We start from the raw sequence: 20160 nt of genomic DNA, 5'->3' as shown, positions 1-20160 counted from the left end.
GGTTTAAAGGTCCCATGGCATGCGACTTTGTGAATGCTTTAATATAGATATTAGTGGGCCCCAAACACAGTATTTGAAGACGTTCCCGAAATTCAGCCGTGGTGCAGAATTACAGCCACTATGAGCCAGTCGTACATTGAGCTTTCCCCAAATGCGCCGTTTCGGTGTCTGTAGCTTTAATGCAAATGAGGAGGAGAGAGGAGGGTCAAGGAGGAGGGTGGGGGTGTGGCCCTGAGCAGCTTGCAGCCACGGTACCATGCGCTCTGTTTACAGTGGATGTATCGCAATGGCACGGCCCACACAGCCTTTAGCCGTGTTCTGTAAATATTCTAGAACACACGGGAGTCCTGGAGCACTATATCTAAATAATATCATATTATACACAGATATCTATATCATATAATCTATATTATCAAGGCCAAAAGCTTTGTTAGCCTCCAGACGATATTGAAGTACACTGAACCACGACATTGAGGAGAAAGGGATTGTTGCCCGCAGTTGTCTCCCACCGGAGCCTCGCTGCCGAGGGACCGCGGACCGCCTCGGCAGCGGTCAGCGCTTAGGCACCGCCGCCTCCTCCAGCGCCGAGGCGGTGGTCCCTCGGCAGCGGGAAGCGGGGCTCAAGCGTTATACATTCGCGGGCAACAATCCCTTTCTCCTCCATGTCGTGGTTCATGTACTTCAGGGAGTCAAAGCCAAAGTCCCTTTCCCCCAATTCCTTCTCAACTATGGCTGAGATAACCCCCACTACGAGTCTCGTTGTGGAAATACCAGAGACGAGAGTCCGACGTGTTATGCGCCATAACACCAACAGCAGAACGGTTATCCAAATAACTAGGAAGTGTACAACACTTGCGTTACAGTCCTGGAGCTCTATATCTAAATAATATCATATAATACATAGATATCTATATCATATAATACATATTATCAGAAGCTGTGTGCGCCTCCAGACGATATTATGAATAACAAACGACTGCATCGGGTTCTCCGACGTCTCTGGTTCTTCCACTTTCACATCTATCTGAAGTAGACTGAACCTCACGCTTCCCGCTGCCCGCTGCCGGGCGATGGTGCCTCGCGGCAACCGGCGGCATGCAGCATGTCGCAGTTCATGTACTTCAGGGAGTCTAAGCCAAAGTTCCTTTCCCCCAATTCCTTCTCAACCATGGCTGAGGTAACCCAAACTACATTCTCCTTGTTGAAATACAAGAGACGTCAAAGAACCAATGTGTTATGCGCCATGATACCAACAGCAAACACTTGCGTTACACTGTGTGTAATCACACACACACCATGTGGCGCTCGCACGGTCGTAGCTCATTGTCTTATTGGCGGGCCAAATTCTCTGGGCGGGCAAGGCAGAGAAAGCGGAGGAGCTTGTTCCCTTATGACAACATATGGGACCACATTCCAAATCAGTGCACCTGAGCTTCCATTTTTTCAAAGGCGAGCAGAACACCTAGTGCTCGTTTTACACCGATAGCAAGTTTTAGCCACTGGGGGACCATAGGCAGGCTAGGGGAACTCATATTAATGTTAGAAAACCTCATGAAGTGAGATTTTCATGCCATTGGACCTTTAACGTGTTAATAGGCGACACAGCCAACTAGTTGTTCCATTCTTATTTAATGTTTTTTAGAAACATTACAGCATAAAGCCAACAATTTATCTCTACTTGTCAAAGCTGGTTGGATTTTTTCCTCATGGTCCGATGTTGCTGGTCTCATACATTCTCGAAATGTGGCTTCATAAGATATTACGGGAACTTTTTTAAACTTCACCATCCCCCGCTGTACATTTAAATTGGCTTTTTCTAAACCCAAGGCTGTTGTTTAATCGTTCCCTCTACGGTCAGTGTTGCCAGATTGAGCGGGTACATACAATTTGGGCTGGTTTTGAAAAAAAGGGCAGGATTATTGTAATTATTTTTTACAAAGATCAATCAATACCAATAGACGTGAGGTTGAGTTGACCTTTCGATTCTACCCAATAGAGTTAGTATTAGGGGTGGGGGATGGGCATCTGTCCAATAGTAATTCGGGGCGAGGGAGGGCCATCAGACCTGTCACTCAAACCTCTGCACCAGTCTTAAGCAGATTTGATTCATGATGTATTAGTGGAGCTGGCGTGGACTGAACATAGTCTGGTTGATGTTCTTTAAGTTCAAATGATTTCAAGTTGAATTTCTACTTAAATAAAGCTAATTAGGTTTGTAGCATCACCTTAACCCCTCACACCCATTTCTAAAGTGGTAATATCTACATTTTGGTTGACTTGTACATCATCTCGATAGGTGGAACTTGACCTGCCTGTGTGTGGATTGTCGTTGTCTTTTTCCAGCCAGAGACTATAAAGCCAGCTCCCCAGGGCCGTATCTGTCTGATAAGCAGCTCCAGGATGTTGCAAAAACTCTGGGACAGGAGTGGGAGCAGGCGGCCCTCCACCTGGGGCTGAAGAACGAAGATCTGGATGAGATCAAGAAAGAAAAGAAAGACGAGTACATGCAGAGACGGAACATGTTGCGGCTGTGGAAGGACCGAAGACCAGGAAAGGCCACAGCACAGGACCTGCTGAGAGGTCTGGAAGACATGAAGGACCTACCTGACGAGACTCGACGGTTATTGGAAGGTAACGTACTTCACCCCCACACACACAGGGGTGGGGCGGGGGGTATTTTAGATGTGGTTCCGTAGTGTATATGGCTTTATTTAGTGGGAGTCTTTGTAATATATGTTTATAGTTTAGCCTAACCCAGCCAGTTCAGGGGGCATGCCAGCTCAACTAGGTGTCGGTCCCAAGCCTGGATTAAAGGGGAGGGTTGGCATCAGGGTTTGTGTGTGTGTGTGTGTGTGTTTGGGGGGGGGCTTGACCCATTTCTTCCCCAGGGCCCTTCATTGAGTTGTTCCGTTTCGTAAAGGTACACTTTTTGGAAGTATTTAATGTGTCCGCTCTCACTGATTCCCGTTAACTCATTGCATGGCTTAAGGTACGTGGTTTTAAAGAGTTGCACAGTTGGTATACACATTCAAGAAACCGAAAAGACTAGGGCTGTAACGATACGCGTATCGAAACCGAAATCGCGACACTCAAAGCCACGAACCTGTCTCGCGGTGTGAGAAGGCAGAAGCGCGATATGCCCTTTCTAACTCTTCAGTCAAATTGTCCGATTGAAATTTGCTAATAATTTGTCTAAATAATAGTCTGCTGACAGCGCCCCCTCCTATCGATGCCGTAAGTATGCGACGAGATGCCCTCTCTGTGATGACAGCTCTCCGTGGCTACGGAGGATTGCATTTCTCCACAGCCGTCGAAGTCCTCATATGAACGACATTTATCCAGAGTGGGCCAAGCGCGAAAAAAATTGCCTGTGTGATCCTGTCTCTATTGTTTTGTCTGATTTGACTGGCAGTTTGTCTGCTTATAGGTCGGAATGAAGCGGCCACCGATTATTGACAGGATGGGTCCTTTATTCTACCGGACTCGTTTGCTTCTTCACTAGACACACGTGCTACCACTCGCTCTCCTCGCTCGTCCACTCACTCACTGACGTCACTCACACACACATATGCACACTGCCATTCTCGCGCACACACATATGCTACTCGTAACACTATGGCCCAATCCCGTTTCTTTGCTCACTGTCTCAACCCTACATCTCAACCCTAACCCTCATTGCTCATGCTCATTGCTACCCCTCATTGCTACCCCTAACCGATCCCCTACCAAATGAGACAACCCTACCCTGTGACGTCATCATGGCCTCCCCGTGCCCCCTAGCAGATAACCAGACCCCTGGTAATGTTACAAGAGACAGACTGGCTGCCATTGTCTCGGGCAACGAGCAAGACCCATTGTAAAGATGTTTAACCTGAAATGGTATTTATATTTTGTAATTGGCATGTTTAAATAAATTGTTTAAAAAAAAAAATAATACTATTTTTCCCTCGTAATATACCTTTATTTTGAATGTCACTTAGCTACATGTTTGAGGTGGTATTAGGGTGCACTCACACTAGGCCATCTGGCCGTGGCCGTTGGCCGTTTTCACACCTAGCCGTGCTCAAATGGCCCCATTGTTCTCTGGCCTGCACTCACACTAGGCCATCTGGCCGTGGCCGTTGGCCGTCGCAGCTGTGGCCTGGCCACGGAAGGCTCTTGTACATACGTCATCACGTCGTAACACGTCATCACCAAGCGTCCGCTGCATGGACCATAATAAATTCTGCCGCCAGTCAGAGTTTTAACAACAATGGACAACAACACAGAGAACACACCAACAGTTGAACCGCTTGACGCAATGTTTACCGTTTAATGGGAAAGAAGGCTCGTCGCCTTTATTATGTCCGTGGTCGTCGCATTGACTATACGTCATCCAGCTCAGGTTGCGTAGCGCGTGTCGGCTCATTAGCATCTGTACCGTAGCGGCCCGTGCCGTAGCAGCACACCTCTCCCAAGTGGCCAAATTAGCCCGGCCTGGCCAGACTGGCCACACTCACACTGGCAGATTTGAGCATGGTTAGGTGCTAAAACGGCCACGGCCACGGCCAGATGGCCTAGTGTGAGTGCACCCTTAGATAATAATCGGTTATGAACAAGAACACTTTAGAAGAAACACTTTATTTAAATAAGAAACACTGAACCACACATCTAAAAATACACACACACGCATCTAAAAATACACACACACGCACACCTAAAAATACACACACACACACACACACACACACTCTCTCAGCTTTTGAGAGAATGGTGGAGAATCACATCTTCTCCACCATTCCGCCAACTTTTGCCTCGCTCACCTCATGCCTCGCCTGCCCCCTGGCACTCTCCTCTTGGAAGGGGTGTCTGGGGTGGTGGAAGAGGTGCCTGGGGTGGAGGAGCATGAGGGAGAGGTGGGGGGGGCTGGTGGCAGTGGACTCAACGAAGTCCTGAAAGAAAACGAATAAGAAGGAAATAGGAATTATATGCCACAACTGGTTGATATGGCCATATGTTATGCACAATATATAATAGCTATGTACACAATATAGTATTGCCAAAAAATACATTGATTAACCATGTAATATTACTAATATAATATAATATATTAGTATAATAATACTTATAGAATATTACTAATATAATATAATATATTAGTATAATAATACTTATAGAATATTACTAATATAATATAATATATTAGTATATATAATATTACTTATAGAATATTACTAATATAATATAATATATTAGTATAAAGCTTATTTTTAACCTGGAGTCACTAGAACATGGAAGATCTGGATATCATACGACATGATATCCAGCCCGGTCGTATGCAGCCCGGTCTGCAGCCCGGCCGAGAACCGGGGTCGGGCGGCCCGCGAAAGTCGGCCGCGGACTTTCGCGATCTTCCGCGAAAGTCGGCCACAGACTTTCGCGATCTTCCGAGAGTCCGCGGCCGGGCTTCGAAGCCCGCGGCCGGGCTGCAGAGTATAATTAATAAAATAATTACTAGTTAATTACAGAGAAAACACTTACATTTGTGTTTTTCCAATCCTTTCGCATCTTTTCGCCCTCCATCTTGTCTAGGATATTTCTTGATTTTCCGTTTTCTCGCAAGGTATTGTGGGAGCAAGTCAGAACTGAAGCGCTTTGAGGGTGCCCATCGAAAATCTCAATTTTGAGGGAATGTTAGCCCTCCCCCTTACCCCTTAAGCTACCTTTAAACTGGTATTGGGACATGGCTCCACGGCGCGTGAACGCGCAACAGCGAGGGTTAGGGCTGAGATTTTGAAGCGAGCCAAGTAATGGGATTCAACCTATGCCTCGTCTTTTGCGACGTTCATGTTAGACGTTCATGTTTTTCCCCATCTAATGAAAGTTAGGCTATTAAACATGTTGCATTCTATGCGGCCTGATTATGTCATTATTTAAGCTACATAGCCTGATAAGAAGCGCTAATAAGGATATTTGACTAAACCAACCAAACAGTTGAGGGTTTTTGCCTACCAGCAAAAAGCATCCTCCAACTGCAATCTTTGGTTATTTCTTTATTAATTTAGCTATACTTTAATAGTATTCTTTCGTGGGTCAAAAATCGTGATACAAACCAAATCGTGAGTTTGTGTATCGTTACAGCCCTCGAAAAGACTTAATAGGTGTGCGTTATTGAATGTGTTGGGCCGGTCTGGTCCAAAATGCCCGGGCAGATACTTTTTGTCCCAGTCCGCCCCTGCTGTCATTACCTATAGTGACGCCTCTGGTAGTCACTATTATGCTCACTATTGAGTTTTTTGCCCAACCCGCACTTGTGATCAATTATTGTAAAGTTTTTGATTGTAAATGCATTTGGCCTTCTGCATTCTTGTCTGTACTTGTGTTCTTGGGTCTTTGTGATACGTCATCTTTTGCGGACCAAGTACCATCCCAATACACAAGTTAGCATTTTGCAATGAACGGTCAAAAGTTATCTTGACACGCCCATTTTACCCAGGGTGCACCAGTTGGTATCTTGTAGGAACTTGGCAGCACAGATTTAATTTTGGCATTCCAGCGAGGAGCGGCAAACAACAGAGCAGACCATGAGCGAAATGTTTTTTTACAATTATCGTATGCATTCCAATTGATTTTGGCATGTCTGACATGTCATGACATTCAGAACATGTCAGGAATCAATCTGCTGGTCTCACGACGTCAGGCAGTAGGGAACAGGGGAGTTTGTCCATGTCACAGCAGCCTCAGTTCGAACTGTGGGAGAGAGAGCACAGGTTACAGAGTACACAACAGCATTTGTATTTTGCAATTCGCAGCATGTGACAAATACCAGAGCTAGTATGTAAATATAAGAATATGTATACATCCCACAGAATTCCACAGTCTGCTTTAACAGATCCTCTCAATGGCTCAACAAGGAGCTCCACTCACTTAAAGTGGAGGCTGTCGTCTGGAGCGTCAAAGTAAGAGAAGGGGTCTGACGGTACATACAGAGATGTTTCAGCAGCACCAACAGGACTTTAAAAATGCACACAACTGCCACTATTCCAACAGTATCAATAACAAAAGGGGACTGACAAGAGTACTGTTCTCTACAGTACTCTTCTGACCTTCTAACTCAGGGGCCATCTCCTCTCCCGTTATGTGTAATAAATACATCATTTTTTCTCCAAAACAAACTTGACAGAACCAATGTCAATATAGTTTCCTCCCCCCCGGTACACCTAGGGGTCAGCCTCTCTTCCACCATGGATAAAGCTTATGTGTCAAAGCTGGTTAGCCAGATGAGGCTCACTAACACATGCTCTCTTGACCCACTCCTAACGCACAAGAGTCCGCAACCTGGGAGTGATACTGGTCAGAAAACTGTCCCTCGAGGCACACATCAAGAACATCACCAGAGTTAACTTCAACCTCAGGAACAAAACCAATCACCTGTTGAGCCGACCTGCCAGCGTCTCATCAATGCCTTCATCCCGTCTGGACAACTGCAATGCCCTCCTTGTGGGGAACCTGCTGCAAGAAAAATGACACTGTGTGGCAGTGTTGTGGTGTTTTCTGGTTGTGGAACACACTTCCTCAGAGAGGTGGACCCAGTGCTGAAGAAAGCCCCGCCCCTATCGGAGGCATAGTTGCGTCTAGGATCATGACGTGAATCCCTTGATAAGGCGGTCGCTGGGGTTGGCGGTGGGCGGGCTGTGAATACCTCGGGGGCTGCTTGCAGTCCTAGTTGTTATTATTATTATTATTATTATTATTGTTATTATTATTATGACCATAAACACAGGGAGCGAGGGAGCAAAGAGGGAGAGGACGGTTCTTAGTTGTTTAGTTTCATAACCTTGCTCTCTTCTGCTCTTTCTACTCTCTCTTTAGAACTGTCCAATCTAAGAACAGCTGGTATTAAGATAAATCTACACTAACAATACATTCTGATTCCTTGTCTTACAAAAGAACATCAAATATTACGATAACTGTACCAGACAGCCATTTGTATAATGTCTCCCAAAATCTTAGATATTGTCCATTATATGTACTTCATGTAGGCTGTGAATTAAGATGAACACACAGAAGTTGAGGTGATGATGAGAAATCAGTTTGGTTTTTGTAGCATCTTGAACCAACACTACCACCACTAGTGGTCATCTGAGAATAGTTGTGACGTTTTGTTTAATATTATTTTCCATTTCTCTTGATTTGTCTTTCAGAACTTGGAAGGATTCGCTCTGAATTAATCGACAGGTTGTCGTACGACGATGTCATCTATCTCCTGCATTACCTTAGAAAGATGAATGTGTTGAATGACCAGGAGATGAAGAATGTAGAGGGGAAGATGACCAGTGAAGACAGAGCACGTTGTCTCATTGCTACGGTGATGGAGAAAGGGGAGAGAGGAAGTAGCCTGATGGTTGATTATCTGACGGAGAGGCACCCTGACCTATGCTGGACCCTGGGTCTGACCCCAACTTCTGCTCGGATCAGTGAGTTTAACATGTTAATGAAGTTCCCTCATTATGTGTGTAAAGTTCTTTCAGCAACTAATTTGCTGAAGTTTCGGTGTCAATCAAAGTAATTGCTGTTAAGAATAATGCACCTCTTCACCTGTAGGGGCCAGAATCACACATAAACAGCATCTTCTTTTAAGCCTGTGTGTGTGTGTGTGTGTGTGTGTGTGTGTGTGTGTGTGTGTGTGTGTGTGTGTGTGTGTGTGTGTGTGTGTGTGTGTGTGTGTGTGTGTGTGTGTGTGTGTGTGTGTGTGTGTGACGTTTGATTTGGGGACTAAAATACGAGCCAGTGCTGAAGAAAGCCCCGCCCCTATCGGAGGCATAGTTGCGTCTAGGATCATGACGTGAATCCCTTGATAAGGCGGTCGCTGGGGTTGGCGGTGGGCGGGCTGTGAATACCTCGGGGGCTGCTTGCAGTCCTAGTTGTTATTATTATTATTATTATCATTATAAACGCAGGGAGCGAGGGAGCAAAGAGGGAGAGGGCGGTTCTTAGTTGTTTAGTTTCATAACCTTGCTCTCTTCTGCTCTTTCTACTCTCTCTTTAGAACTGTCAAATCTAAGAACAGCTGGTATTAAGATTAATCTACACTAACAATACATTCTGATTCCTTGTCTTACAAAATAACATCAAATATAACGATAACTGCACCAGACAGCCAATTGTATAATGTCACCCAAAATTTTAAATATTGTCCGCTATATGTACTTCATGTAGGCTGTGAATTAAGATGAACACACAGAAGTTTAGGTGATGTTGAGAAATGAGTTTGGTTTTTGTGGCCTCTTGAACCGACACTACCACCACTAGTGGTAATCTGAGAATAGTTGTAATGTTTTGTTTTAATATTATTTTCCATTTCTCTTGATTTGTCTTTCAGAACTTGGAAGGATTCGCTCTGAATTAATCGACAGGTTGTTGGACCACAATGTCATCAGTCTCCTGTATTACCTTTGGATGATGGATGTGTTGAATGACGAGGAGGAGAGGACTGTAGAGGGGAAGATGACCAGAGAAGACAGAGGACGTTGTCTCATTGATACGGTGATGAGGAAAGGGGAGAGAGGAAGTCGCCTGATGGTTGATTATCTGACGAAGAGGCACCCTGACCTATGCTGGACCCTGGGTCTGACCCCAACTTCTGCCTGGATCAGTGAGTGGGGTTGGAACAAGTTGATGAAGTTCCTTCATTGTGTGTGAAAAGTTTTTTCAGCAACTAATTTGCTGAAGTTTCGGTGTCAATCAAAGTAATTGCTATTAAGAATAATGAACGATGGTTATGATATTATAACTCTAGTTCTATGATTGTAGGCGTAGCCGTCTAGGCTTCGCCTTATGGGCTTGTCCCGTACGCATGCTTGCGCGCACTGAAAATGTTCAACTATGCACCGATCAACGTGGGCACCGCCCACATTCCCACGGCACCGTGTATATAAGGCGGAGCAAACCTCCGCCCATCCTCCACGCTATTCTTTCAGCATTTGGAGGGTACAGCAGGTGGTATCTAGACGGCTACAACTACATAGAACTAGAGTTATAATATCATAACTATCATTCTATTTCATGTAGGCTACGCCGTCTAGGCTTCGCCTTATGGGCTAAGGCGAAGTTGCGTGCAGAGCCCAATCAATGTACTCCTGCTGGACCCCAGTCAAGAAACTTAAGTCACCAGGGCACACAAGACTCAAAAAAGAAGAGGATGTGCAAAACACAACAGCTTAATAAAAAACGAATTCCTCCTAGATCAAGCAAGGCGATGATCAAGAGAAAAAAGTGAGTCTGCAAAGACTCCGGCCCCAATCCGTCCTTCGTGGACTCCATGAAAGTGAAGAGAAAAACCAGAGTAATACGGTTTCCATTAGGTCCGCTACCACCGGGGGCGGAGCTACGGAGTTCGACTCTCCAATAAGGGGCTTCTCTCGTCCGTTTCTTATTTTAAAAAATGGCGGGAGTGCTATACTGGCAGAAAAAACTAACTCGTCAAACGGCGAGCCAATAGGAACCCCTCTAGTCCGCTTTCCATTTGAAAAACGGAGGGAGAGAAATACTGGCATTCAAGTCCAACTCGGCGAGAGGAATTTCAACGATGCCGCTTAAAAGAACATGCCTTCATTCCTGAGCCGTAGAAGGGGCACCGGACTCCAACGCAGAGTTGCCGAGTGAGCCCCTGGACATGTCTAACATGTAAAAACGGACAAAGGGGCCGGGGGAAGACCAAGACGCAGCCGCGCAGATGTCTTCCACCGAAACGCCTCTGAGTAGAGCCGTCGAAGAGGCCACGCTCCGTGTGGAGTGAGCTTTAACGCCCAACGGTGGCGCCAAGCCCTGCCGAGAGTAGGCTAAGCAAACACCCTCACATACCCAGCGAGAAAACCGCTGCTTAGAGAGAGCGCGGCCCCTGCTGGCGTCGCTATATCACACAAACAACTGTTGTGTGGAGCGGAACGCGGCCGAGCGTTTCACGTACATAGCCAACGCCCGAACCGGGCACAGGAGATGCAACTCCGCCTCACTAGAATGAGGCGGGGGGTGAAAAGCCTTAAGCACAATATCTCTAGACCGGAAAGAACTATTAATGTTCTTATTAATGAGGAACGCAGGATTAGGTCTGAGCAGCGCAAAGGAGCTGTCCTCGTTTAGCAACAAGCAGCTCGGGCTGACAGACAGAGCGGTCAACTCACAGACCCGCTTGGCAGAAACCAAAAAAACCTAAGAGTGCCGTTTTAAAGGACAGGGCATCCAAAGGGGCCTGAGACAGAGGCTCAAAAGGATTCCTGGACAACCCGCGCAACACGGTGGGGAGATCCCAGCGTGGTGTAAGCACGCACGAAACAGGCCTAACCCGTCTAGCCCCACGCAAGAACCTCTTGACCAGTGGATGGCTGAAGATCGGTCCACCATCACAGCCTGCATGGCCAGCCGAAACGGCTGCCGCATAGACCTTGATAGTGGAGAAGGCCAAACCTTTCTGTGCTGTAGAAACGCAAGCACGCTTCCCACCTCGCAATGGGATGGGACAGCGTGGTTCCTGTCACACCAATCAGAGAAAGCGCACCACTTCGCCGCATAGAGGGAAGAAGTAGAAGGCGGTACCGGCCACGGCGCCGTCCGTGAGAGCGCCGCCAGCTCTAGAAACCACAGAGCAGAGCGGTTCTCCCGGGCCACTATGATCAGGGACAGTCTCTCCTGCCTGACCCATTCCAGAAGAGGAAGGATCAGCTGGAGCGGAGGAAACGCAAAAAGAGAGCCCGCACATTGATATGGACTGTAGGGGGCGTGCGCCGCTCACCTCCCACCGAGTGAGTGAGGCACGTTCCTCCCCAACCCGTCAACGAGGCGTCAGTGAAGACCACTACGTAGGACGTCACTCTGCCCAGGGGAACGCCCCTGAGAAGGGCGGGGGGGTTTTCCCCAATATTCCAGGTCTGGTGACACTGAACCGGGTAGGAGGAGCACCCTGAGCTTGTGTCGCACGGGGTCCACCCGTTGGCGAGCAAACCACCGCTGGAGTCTGCACATAAAGAGCAGACCCAGGGGGACCACGGGATGGGCGGCTGCCATCAGCCCTAACAGGCGCATGGTGGACAGTGCGGTCACGTTTCTGAGAACGCAAAAGCGAGAGAGCGCCAACAGGATGGCGTCTCGCCGAGGAGGCGAGAAAATCGCTGTCATTGCGGCTGAGTCTAGGCAAAGCCCCAAGTAGACTATCTGCCGGCCGGGGAGCGGGAAGCTTTAGCTGAATGGCAGGCACTGGTACATCTACGCCACCCCCATAAAGGCAAAACGGAGAAACCTCCTGTGTGCCTGCCGAACAGGGACGTTGAAGTAAGCATCCTTGAGATCCAGGGATGTGAACCAGTCGCCCTCTCTCACACATCGGAGCAGCGCTCTGATAGTGAGCATTCTGGATTTCCTTGCGGCAACGAATCTGTTGAACACGAGAACATCCAGAATAGGTCCCATCTCCCCTGACTTTCTGGAAACCAGGAAGTAGCGGGAGTAAAACCCTCGATGTGACTCGTGGGGGGGGGGGGGACAGTGATGGCCCCCTTCTCCAAGAGACGGGCCACCTCTGCTGCCAGAGCCGTGCTTGAGGCCGGATCCCGTAGCCTGGTCTCCACCAACCCCATAAAGGGTGGGGGACGGCGCTTGAACTGTATGGGATGACCCCATCTCAACGTGGTGTCCAACCACGATGGCAGAACGCACCGTTCTAGCCAACATGCATAGCGGTCGGAGAGAGGGCGAGCTGACAGCTGAGGAACGCTGTCCAGGAATAACCCGTATTCCTCGGCCCCTACCGCCTCCACACAGTGTGTGGACCACGGGGGGCATCCCATGAAAGGGAGGAGGCTCAGCGAGCGTGGTAGACGTCACAGAGCTAGTCGCTGTACAAACAGCGAGCTGTCTAGACCAGGGGTCCCCAACCTTTTCAGCACCAAGGACCGGCTTGATTCTCCAAAAAAATTCACGGACCGGCGGGACTGGCCGGAAGGGGGGGGGTTGGGTTATGTTGCGCAGAGGTTGCAAATTTGTTGATATTTTCATATAGTGTTGTGCATGCATTTATTTAAAATAACTAGTTTCAGTTATTTATGAACAGTGAAGGTAACCAACTCTTAAAAAATAATGTGTACTTGAACAAGTGAAAAATGAACAACTATGAACATAAATATATTGAACTAAACTTGATGTAACATCTATCAAGTGTAAACATGCACAACACAAAATGTCAGCAAGGGAACTTAACACACGTTTGTGAGGCCACAGAATAGGCTTCAATTCATTTTAATCAGTGGGAGCCCTGTGCTTGTTTCCCTGCAACAAGAAGGTTCCATCTGGGGGTGATGGAAGACAGTGACACCCTTAGCGTGTTTGAAATGTCCAATCGATTGCGCAATTTTGTTTTAGTTGCAGTCATTACCGAAAACCCCGGCCTTGCATAGGTACGTGGTGGAAAATGGAAGCAACGTTTTCAGGGCTTTTACGGATATCTCGGGAAACTCCGCTTTGGTTTTGATCCAAAAACCCGCCAGAGAGGTTTGCTCAAACACACTTTTAAGACACCATCATTAGCTATCTCGATAATTTGATCTTCCTCCTGCACTGACAAGTGATTCGGGACATTGACAAATGGGTTGCGGATCCACTCATTCGTTCGCTGTGAATCTTTGGAGGATGGGAAGTAACGTTCGAATTCAATTGAAAGCGCAACAAGGTGATCGCACACCAGCTGCGAGAGAATGGGCCCTGCCTCAGTCTCTCCCAAAATCCCCACTAATGTTTGGAACATATCGAATACTCCCCTGTCCACTCGTCGTCCCCACAAATCAAGCTTGGCTTTAAATGCAGCAACTTTATCTGCCAGTTTAAAGACAGTCGTCATTCTCCCCTCTGGAGTGTCAGGTTGAGCTGAGCTCACACTACTGTTGAACTGAACAAGTGAAGTGAGCTTAGGCTGCGCGCGCAGCCGCTGAAGCCAATACGTGTTGAGGACGGGACAGACAGACAGTTATCCCTGAGAAAATAAGTTAGGACCTTGCCAAAAATGCAAACATGTTATATGCAATCTAACAACTGCATATAGACTTATGGCATGTAAAAGAGTGACAGTATTGCGAAGTAAATTAAGTTTATTAAGTGTGCATGCATTTTGCATGAATTTTTAAAAAAAAAATGTTTTTTTTTCTTTCTTTTTTTCTAGTCATGTCGTAGCCTACTAACCTACGGCATCTTGAACCAACACTACCACCACTAGTGGTCATATGAGATTAGTTGTAACGTTTTGTTTTAATATTATTTTCCATTTCTCGATTTCTTGATTTGTCTTTCAGAACTTGGAAGGATTCGCTCTGAATTAATTGACAGGTTGTCGGACGACGATGTCATCGATCTCCTGTATTACCTTAGGAAGATGGATATGTTGAATGACGAGGAGGAGAAGACTGTAGAGGAGAAGATGACCAGTGAAGACAGAGCACGTTGTCTCATTGATACGGTGATGAGGAAAGGGGAGAGAGGAAGTCGCCTGATGGTTGATTATCTGACGGAGAGGCACCCTGACCTATGCTGGACCCTGGGTCTGACCCCAACTTCTGCTCGGATCAGTGAGTTTAACATGTTAATGAAGTTCCCTCATTGTGTGTGTAAAGTTCTTTCAGCAACTAATTTGCTGAAGTTTGGGTGTCAATCAAAGTAATTGCTATTAAGAATAATGCACCTCTTCACCTGCAGGGGCCAGAATCACACATAAACAGCATCTTCTTTTAAGTGTGTGTGTGTGTGTGTGTGTGTGTGTGTGTGTGTGTGTGTGTGTGTGTGTGTGTGTGTGTGTGTGTGTGTGTGTGTGTGTGTGTGTGTGTGTGTGTGTGTGTGTGTGTGTGTGTGTGTCATTTGATTTGGGGACTAAATAAGAGCCAGTGCTGAAGAAAGCCCCGCCCCTATCGGAGGCATAGTTGCGTCTAGGATCATGACGTGAATCCCTTGATAAGGCGGTTGCTGGGGTTGGTGGTGGGCGGGCTGTGAATACCTCGGGGGCTGCTTGCAGTCCTAGTTATCATTATTATTATTATTATTATTATCATTATAAACGCAGGGATGGGGGGGGGGGGGGCAAACAGGGAGAGGGCAGTTCTTAGTTGTTTAGTTTCATAACCTTGCTCTCTTCTGCTCTTTCTACTCTCTCTTTAGAACTGTCAAATCTAAGAACAGCTGGTATTAAGATAAATCTACACTAACAATACATTCTGATTCCTTGTCTTACAAAAGAACATCAAATATTACGATAACTGCACCAGACAGCCAATTGTATAATGTCACCCAAAATCGTAGATATTGACCATTATATGTACTTCATGTAGGCTGTGAATTAAGGTGAACACATAGAAGTTTAGGTGATGCTGAGAAATCAGTTTGGTTTTTGTAGCATCTTGAACCGACACTACCACCACTAGTGGTAATCTGAGAATAGTTGAAATGTTTTGTTTTAATATAATTTTCCATTTCTCTTGATTTGTCTTTCAGAACTTGGAAGGATTCGCTCTAAATTAATCGACAGGTTGTTGGACCACGATGTCATCGATCTCCTGCATTACCTTAGGAAGATGGATGTGTTGAATGACGAGGAGGAGAAGACTGTAGAGGAGAAGACGACCAGTAAAGACAGAGCACGTTGTCTCATTGATACAGTGATGAAGAAAGGGGAGAGAGAAAGAAGCCTGATGGTTGAATATCTGATTGAGAGGCACCCTGACCTATGCTGGACCCTGGGTCTGACCCCAACTTCTGCCTGGATCAGTGAGTTTAACATGTTAATGAAGTTCCCTCATTATGTGTGTAAAGTTCTTTCAGCAACTACTTTGCTGAAGTTTTGGTGTCAAAGTAATTGCTGGTAAGAATAATGCACCTCTTCACCTGCAGGGCCCTGAATCACACATAAACAGCATCTTCTTTTAAGTGTGTGTGTGTGTGTGTGTGTGTGTGTGTGTGTGTGTGTGTGTGTGTGTGTGTGTGTGTGTGTGTGTGTGTGTGTGTGTGTGTGTGTGTGTGTGTGTGTGTGTGTGTGTGTGTGTGTGTGTGTGTGTGTGTTGTGGCAACCCCGACCGTCGGCGGCTGAGATTCCAGAAGGAGATGCACAAAACAGGGTGTGGGTCAACGGTTTTTTATTGCGTTTTACCACACATGCAAAAAAAGTGTAGCGAAAAAGTTAACTGAGGTTCTTCCTGGTCTGGGGAGAAAAGGGAACCGCCCCGGGTCTGGTCCTGCTGCGGGGTCGGCGTCTTGATCCCTTGCGTCTCCTGCTGCTTAGTCCTGGGGAGAGGCGAAATGTCAGTAGCGTGGGTCCGGGTAATCTCCCCCTACGGCGTCTCTCCAACTCGGTCGCATTCCCCTGACTGGTGCGCGCGCGGTCCTTAAGAACCCTCCGCCTTCTCCCTCGCCCGGGTGCTCCGCATCTCCGTGATTGCGCGGGTGTGCTCGATGCGCGCTCCCGCGTCGCCGCGCCGAGTGGCACATATCTCCCACGAACTACCTGCCCGCGGAGAGGGCGCTGGCGGGGCTCGAACTAGTGGTGCCGAGATGATGCCTCATGAAACGTCAAAGCCTCAAAGCCAGATGAACCACCAAAGTGGTTCGTGCTCGAAGCTTCAAATGAGTACGCTAGGGACATCTAGTGGTGAATGAAATTATGACAACCCAACCCAAAATGTGATTTTTTGCTTCGTGCCGATACAACATTAAATCATTTGAGAATTGAAGTCATTTCAGTGATACATGTGTGTGAGTGTGACATTCATAAAATGGCACAGAGCTCATGCTAGAAAATAAATCATTTGGCAAAAGTGTGTCTTAACAGACGCTTTTATCCAATGCGACTTACATCGGTAAATACACACATTGACACACCGACGGCAGAGTCAACCATGCAAGGCGACAGTCAGCTGTCAGGAGCAAAGTGACAGGGTGAAGACAACACTGAGCTAGGAGGAGCTGGGGATTGAACTAGCAACCTACTGGTTACAGGTCAACTGCTTTACCTCCTGAGCTAAGCCGACCCACACTGCATGATAACTGAGAAGGACTCATTAATTTAATAGCCATTAAAGTGTTCTGGACAGTGGTTATTGGTTATTTTGGCAGAATGATAGAACTGATTTTGTTAAAGGGGAAATGTGGATGAGATGTGGGGGACAGTGTTTTGTGTAACTTTGGAGGGAGGTGCAGGGGGGGTAATGTTTCACGTAGCTCCCTACGTGATGTTTACACAATGTGTGATGTTTCGATTGATACTACAGAAAATGCAACGCTCAAACTACTACGATCACAGACTAGTGGTATATTGAATATACCACAAGGTTGTGATCGTATACGGGACATCTTTATAGTCGAAATCTCCCGCCAATACTGAACCCATATTTCGAAGCAGAAGCCCGAGGCGAAGCCTCGAACGTCACACCCTACGTCATTTTGCCAACGTGAATCCTACTCGAAGCGGAGCTTCGCTGGGGGAGGAGCCGAGATACTCGACACACGCCTCGATGCCTCGACGCAAAACGTAACATCACTAGCTCGAACTGCTCCGTCGGATCGGGGTTGCCACACACCCCCACCCTCAGCTGCAAGTCTGGGACCCCCCGGGATAGGCCTAGGCAGGCGACCCTCCGGGACAGGATTCTAGCAGCATGTCGTAGATCCTGAACCAGCATGACGTGCTGAGCTACACTCTACCAAAATTCCCAAATATGCTATTTTTCACAACCTGATCGGAGATCAGCCAAACATTTCTCAAACTGGATCTACATGTTGATGAGACAGTAGAGGAACTGGAAGTTTATATCGACGCGTTTTACCACAAAAACATAATGCCGGCGGACAACAAACCCGACGGCAAACGCACTCGAAGTGAGCTGGTCTCAAGTGACTTGGATGAGTCATACTCCGATATACGTGAGTCTTTAAAGGCCATACAACAGCAACTCCAGAAGCTTAATCTACTCGAACAACTGACAAATGATGTGAAAGACTTGAAAGCTTCTGTCCAGTTCAACAACTCACTAATCGAGGTGCTAAAGGCTGACAACGCCTCTCTCAGAACTGACGTAAACAATTTGAAACGCTTGACAGATGAACTTCAACACGACAAAGTCAACATGACTAATGACATTCTTGACTTACAGTGCAGAAGTATGAGAGACAATATTATCGTTCATGGACTCGCTGAAGTAAAAAATGAAACTCACCAGAAATCCGAAGAATTGTTAAAGACATTCCTGTCCGGTAACCTGAAAATGGACGTTGGTGAGGTGGAGGCTGTCCGCTTTTCCCGAGTCCATCGCCTGGGTAAAGCCAAAGCTGACCAGCAGAGGCCCCGTCCCATCGTGGCCAAAACCATCGACTCTAAAATGAAGTACGCTGTTATGTCCAAGGGTGGGGAACTGAAGGGAACCAATTATGCCATCAGCGATCAGTTTCCAGCTGAGATCATGAGAAGACGCAGGCTTCTTTATCCGATCATGGCAGAGGCGAGGCAAAGAAACAAAAGGGCTCGCCTTTTTGCTGATAAACTGTACATCGATGGGAAGCTATGCAGGAATTATCGCATCACATACTGGCTGGATGGGGGCGAAGAGGCCAGTTTTCATGAGGATCACAGGGATCCCCCGGGTCGCACTCTCCAGGATCCAAAACAGAAAACACCGGCATGCTTCCCCAGCTGCTGAGAACACTTACGCGTGCCGATGATGTCATTGTCAGTTCTGTCAATCATCTACCAAGAGTATGTATTCATCTGTCTCTCCACTCTCTCAGACGATTCTGATGAACATGACTCGGTCTCTCTCCCTCTCTCTCTCTATTTCTATCTTTTTATTTATGTTTGGCTTGGGAAGCTTGGTTAACTCTGGACTACTCACCCTCATTCTTGGGCCTATGGGTTTAAGGCTATTTGTGGTGGCCTTGGGTCACTTTTGCTTTTTGTTTTTTCCGTTTTTCCGTTGTTTGCTTGTCTGGTCTATGTATATATATATATATATATATATATATATATATATATATATATATATATATATATATATATATATGTGTGTGTGTGTGTGTGTGTGTGTGTGTGTGTGTGTGTGTGTGTGTGTGTGTGTGTGTGTGTGTGTGTGTGTGTGTGTGTGTGTGTGTGTGTGTGTGTGTGTGTTGCTCTCCTTCTGCCCCTCTCACCACCTGCCCCTGCCTGCTACAATCCACAACCTGCGATGATGCTCTGTGTGCATTTCTTTTTCCATATCACTTGCATACTTACTCAGTTATTTTGATGAATTGTGCTAAAGGGCTGCATGTTATTCATTTGAACATTAGGAGCTTGCCATCTAAAATTGATTTACTGAGAGCCTGGCTTACCTATAATAAACCCCATGTAATAACTTTGTCTGAAACTTGGTTAAACAGCAATATTTCTGATGATGAAGTCAAACTTGATAATTATGTTCTATTTAGGAACGATAGAGGCTCAAGAGGTGGGGGCCTCTTAACATATGTATCCTCAAATTTGATTGCAGAACTTGTTCTTCCAAATGAGAATCCCCAGCAGTTTGAAGGCCTTTTCGTCAAAATCATTTTTCATGAAAATAAACGACTAATCATTGGAAATATTTATAAACCTCCATCTGCCCCAGCAGACACTACTGACTGTATCCTGTCTACCATTAATTCTTTAGACTGCACCAGTGAAAAAATCATATTAGGTGACTTCAATTCTAATTGGCTGGATCGCTCCTCTCAAAAAGATCGGAACCTCTTTAACAGCATAAATCTAACTCAACTCATAACTGAACCCACTAGAGTCGGTCCCAGTTCTTCTTCTTTGCTTGATTGGATTTTAGTTTCCCATCCTGGCAGAATTGTACAATCTGGGGTCTTACCTGACTCATTTAGTGACCACTCTATGATTTTTTGTATTTGGAAAATCAAAGTGCCTCATCTTCCTCCTAAAATAATTAAAGTAAGACAATTTAATAAAATTATCCCTGAACACTTCACTCAGGATATACTAAATATAAATTGGGAGAGATTCAAATTAATCCCATCTGTTGAAGATGCTTGGAATTTTTTTTATACTGAGTTTGTCGAGATAATCAACAAGCATGCTCCTTTGAAATCAATTATGGTCAAGGGTCGACATCTACCTTGGATCAA

The 20160-nt window shown here is 46.4% G+C and overlaps 1 protein-coding gene and 1 long non-coding RNA gene across 2 annotated transcripts in view; one reads left to right on the top strand and one right to left on the bottom strand.

Moving 5' to 3' along the window:
• LOC132473960 (uncharacterized) overlaps nucleotides 1-20160 on the top strand; it is a 206532-nt gene that overhangs the window by 79915 nt on the left and 106457 nt on the right. The window contains exon 4 of the mRNA XM_060074361.1: nucleotides 2344-2631. Coding sequence (XP_059930344.1) covers nucleotides 2344-2631 — 288 coding nt within the window. The remainder of the gene's footprint in view (nucleotides 1-2343; nucleotides 2632-20160) is intronic.
• On the bottom strand, nucleotides 4605-6060 carry LOC132475032 (uncharacterized). Its single transcript, XR_009529792.1, has 2 exons — nucleotides 5521-6060; nucleotides 4605-4931 (listed from the first exon to the last, which is right to left on the bottom strand). It is a non-coding gene; the product is annotated as an uncharacterized LOC132475032 (long non-coding RNA).

The sequence above is a fragment of the Gadus macrocephalus genome, chromosome 16 (assembly GCF_031168955.1).
Source record: "Gadus macrocephalus chromosome 16, ASM3116895v1".
Lineage (NCBI taxonomy): Eukaryota > Metazoa > Chordata > Actinopteri > Gadiformes > Gadidae > Gadus > Gadus macrocephalus.
The sequence above is the reverse complement of the archived record's forward strand: the minus strand, read 5'-3'. Positions and strand labels throughout refer to the sequence as shown.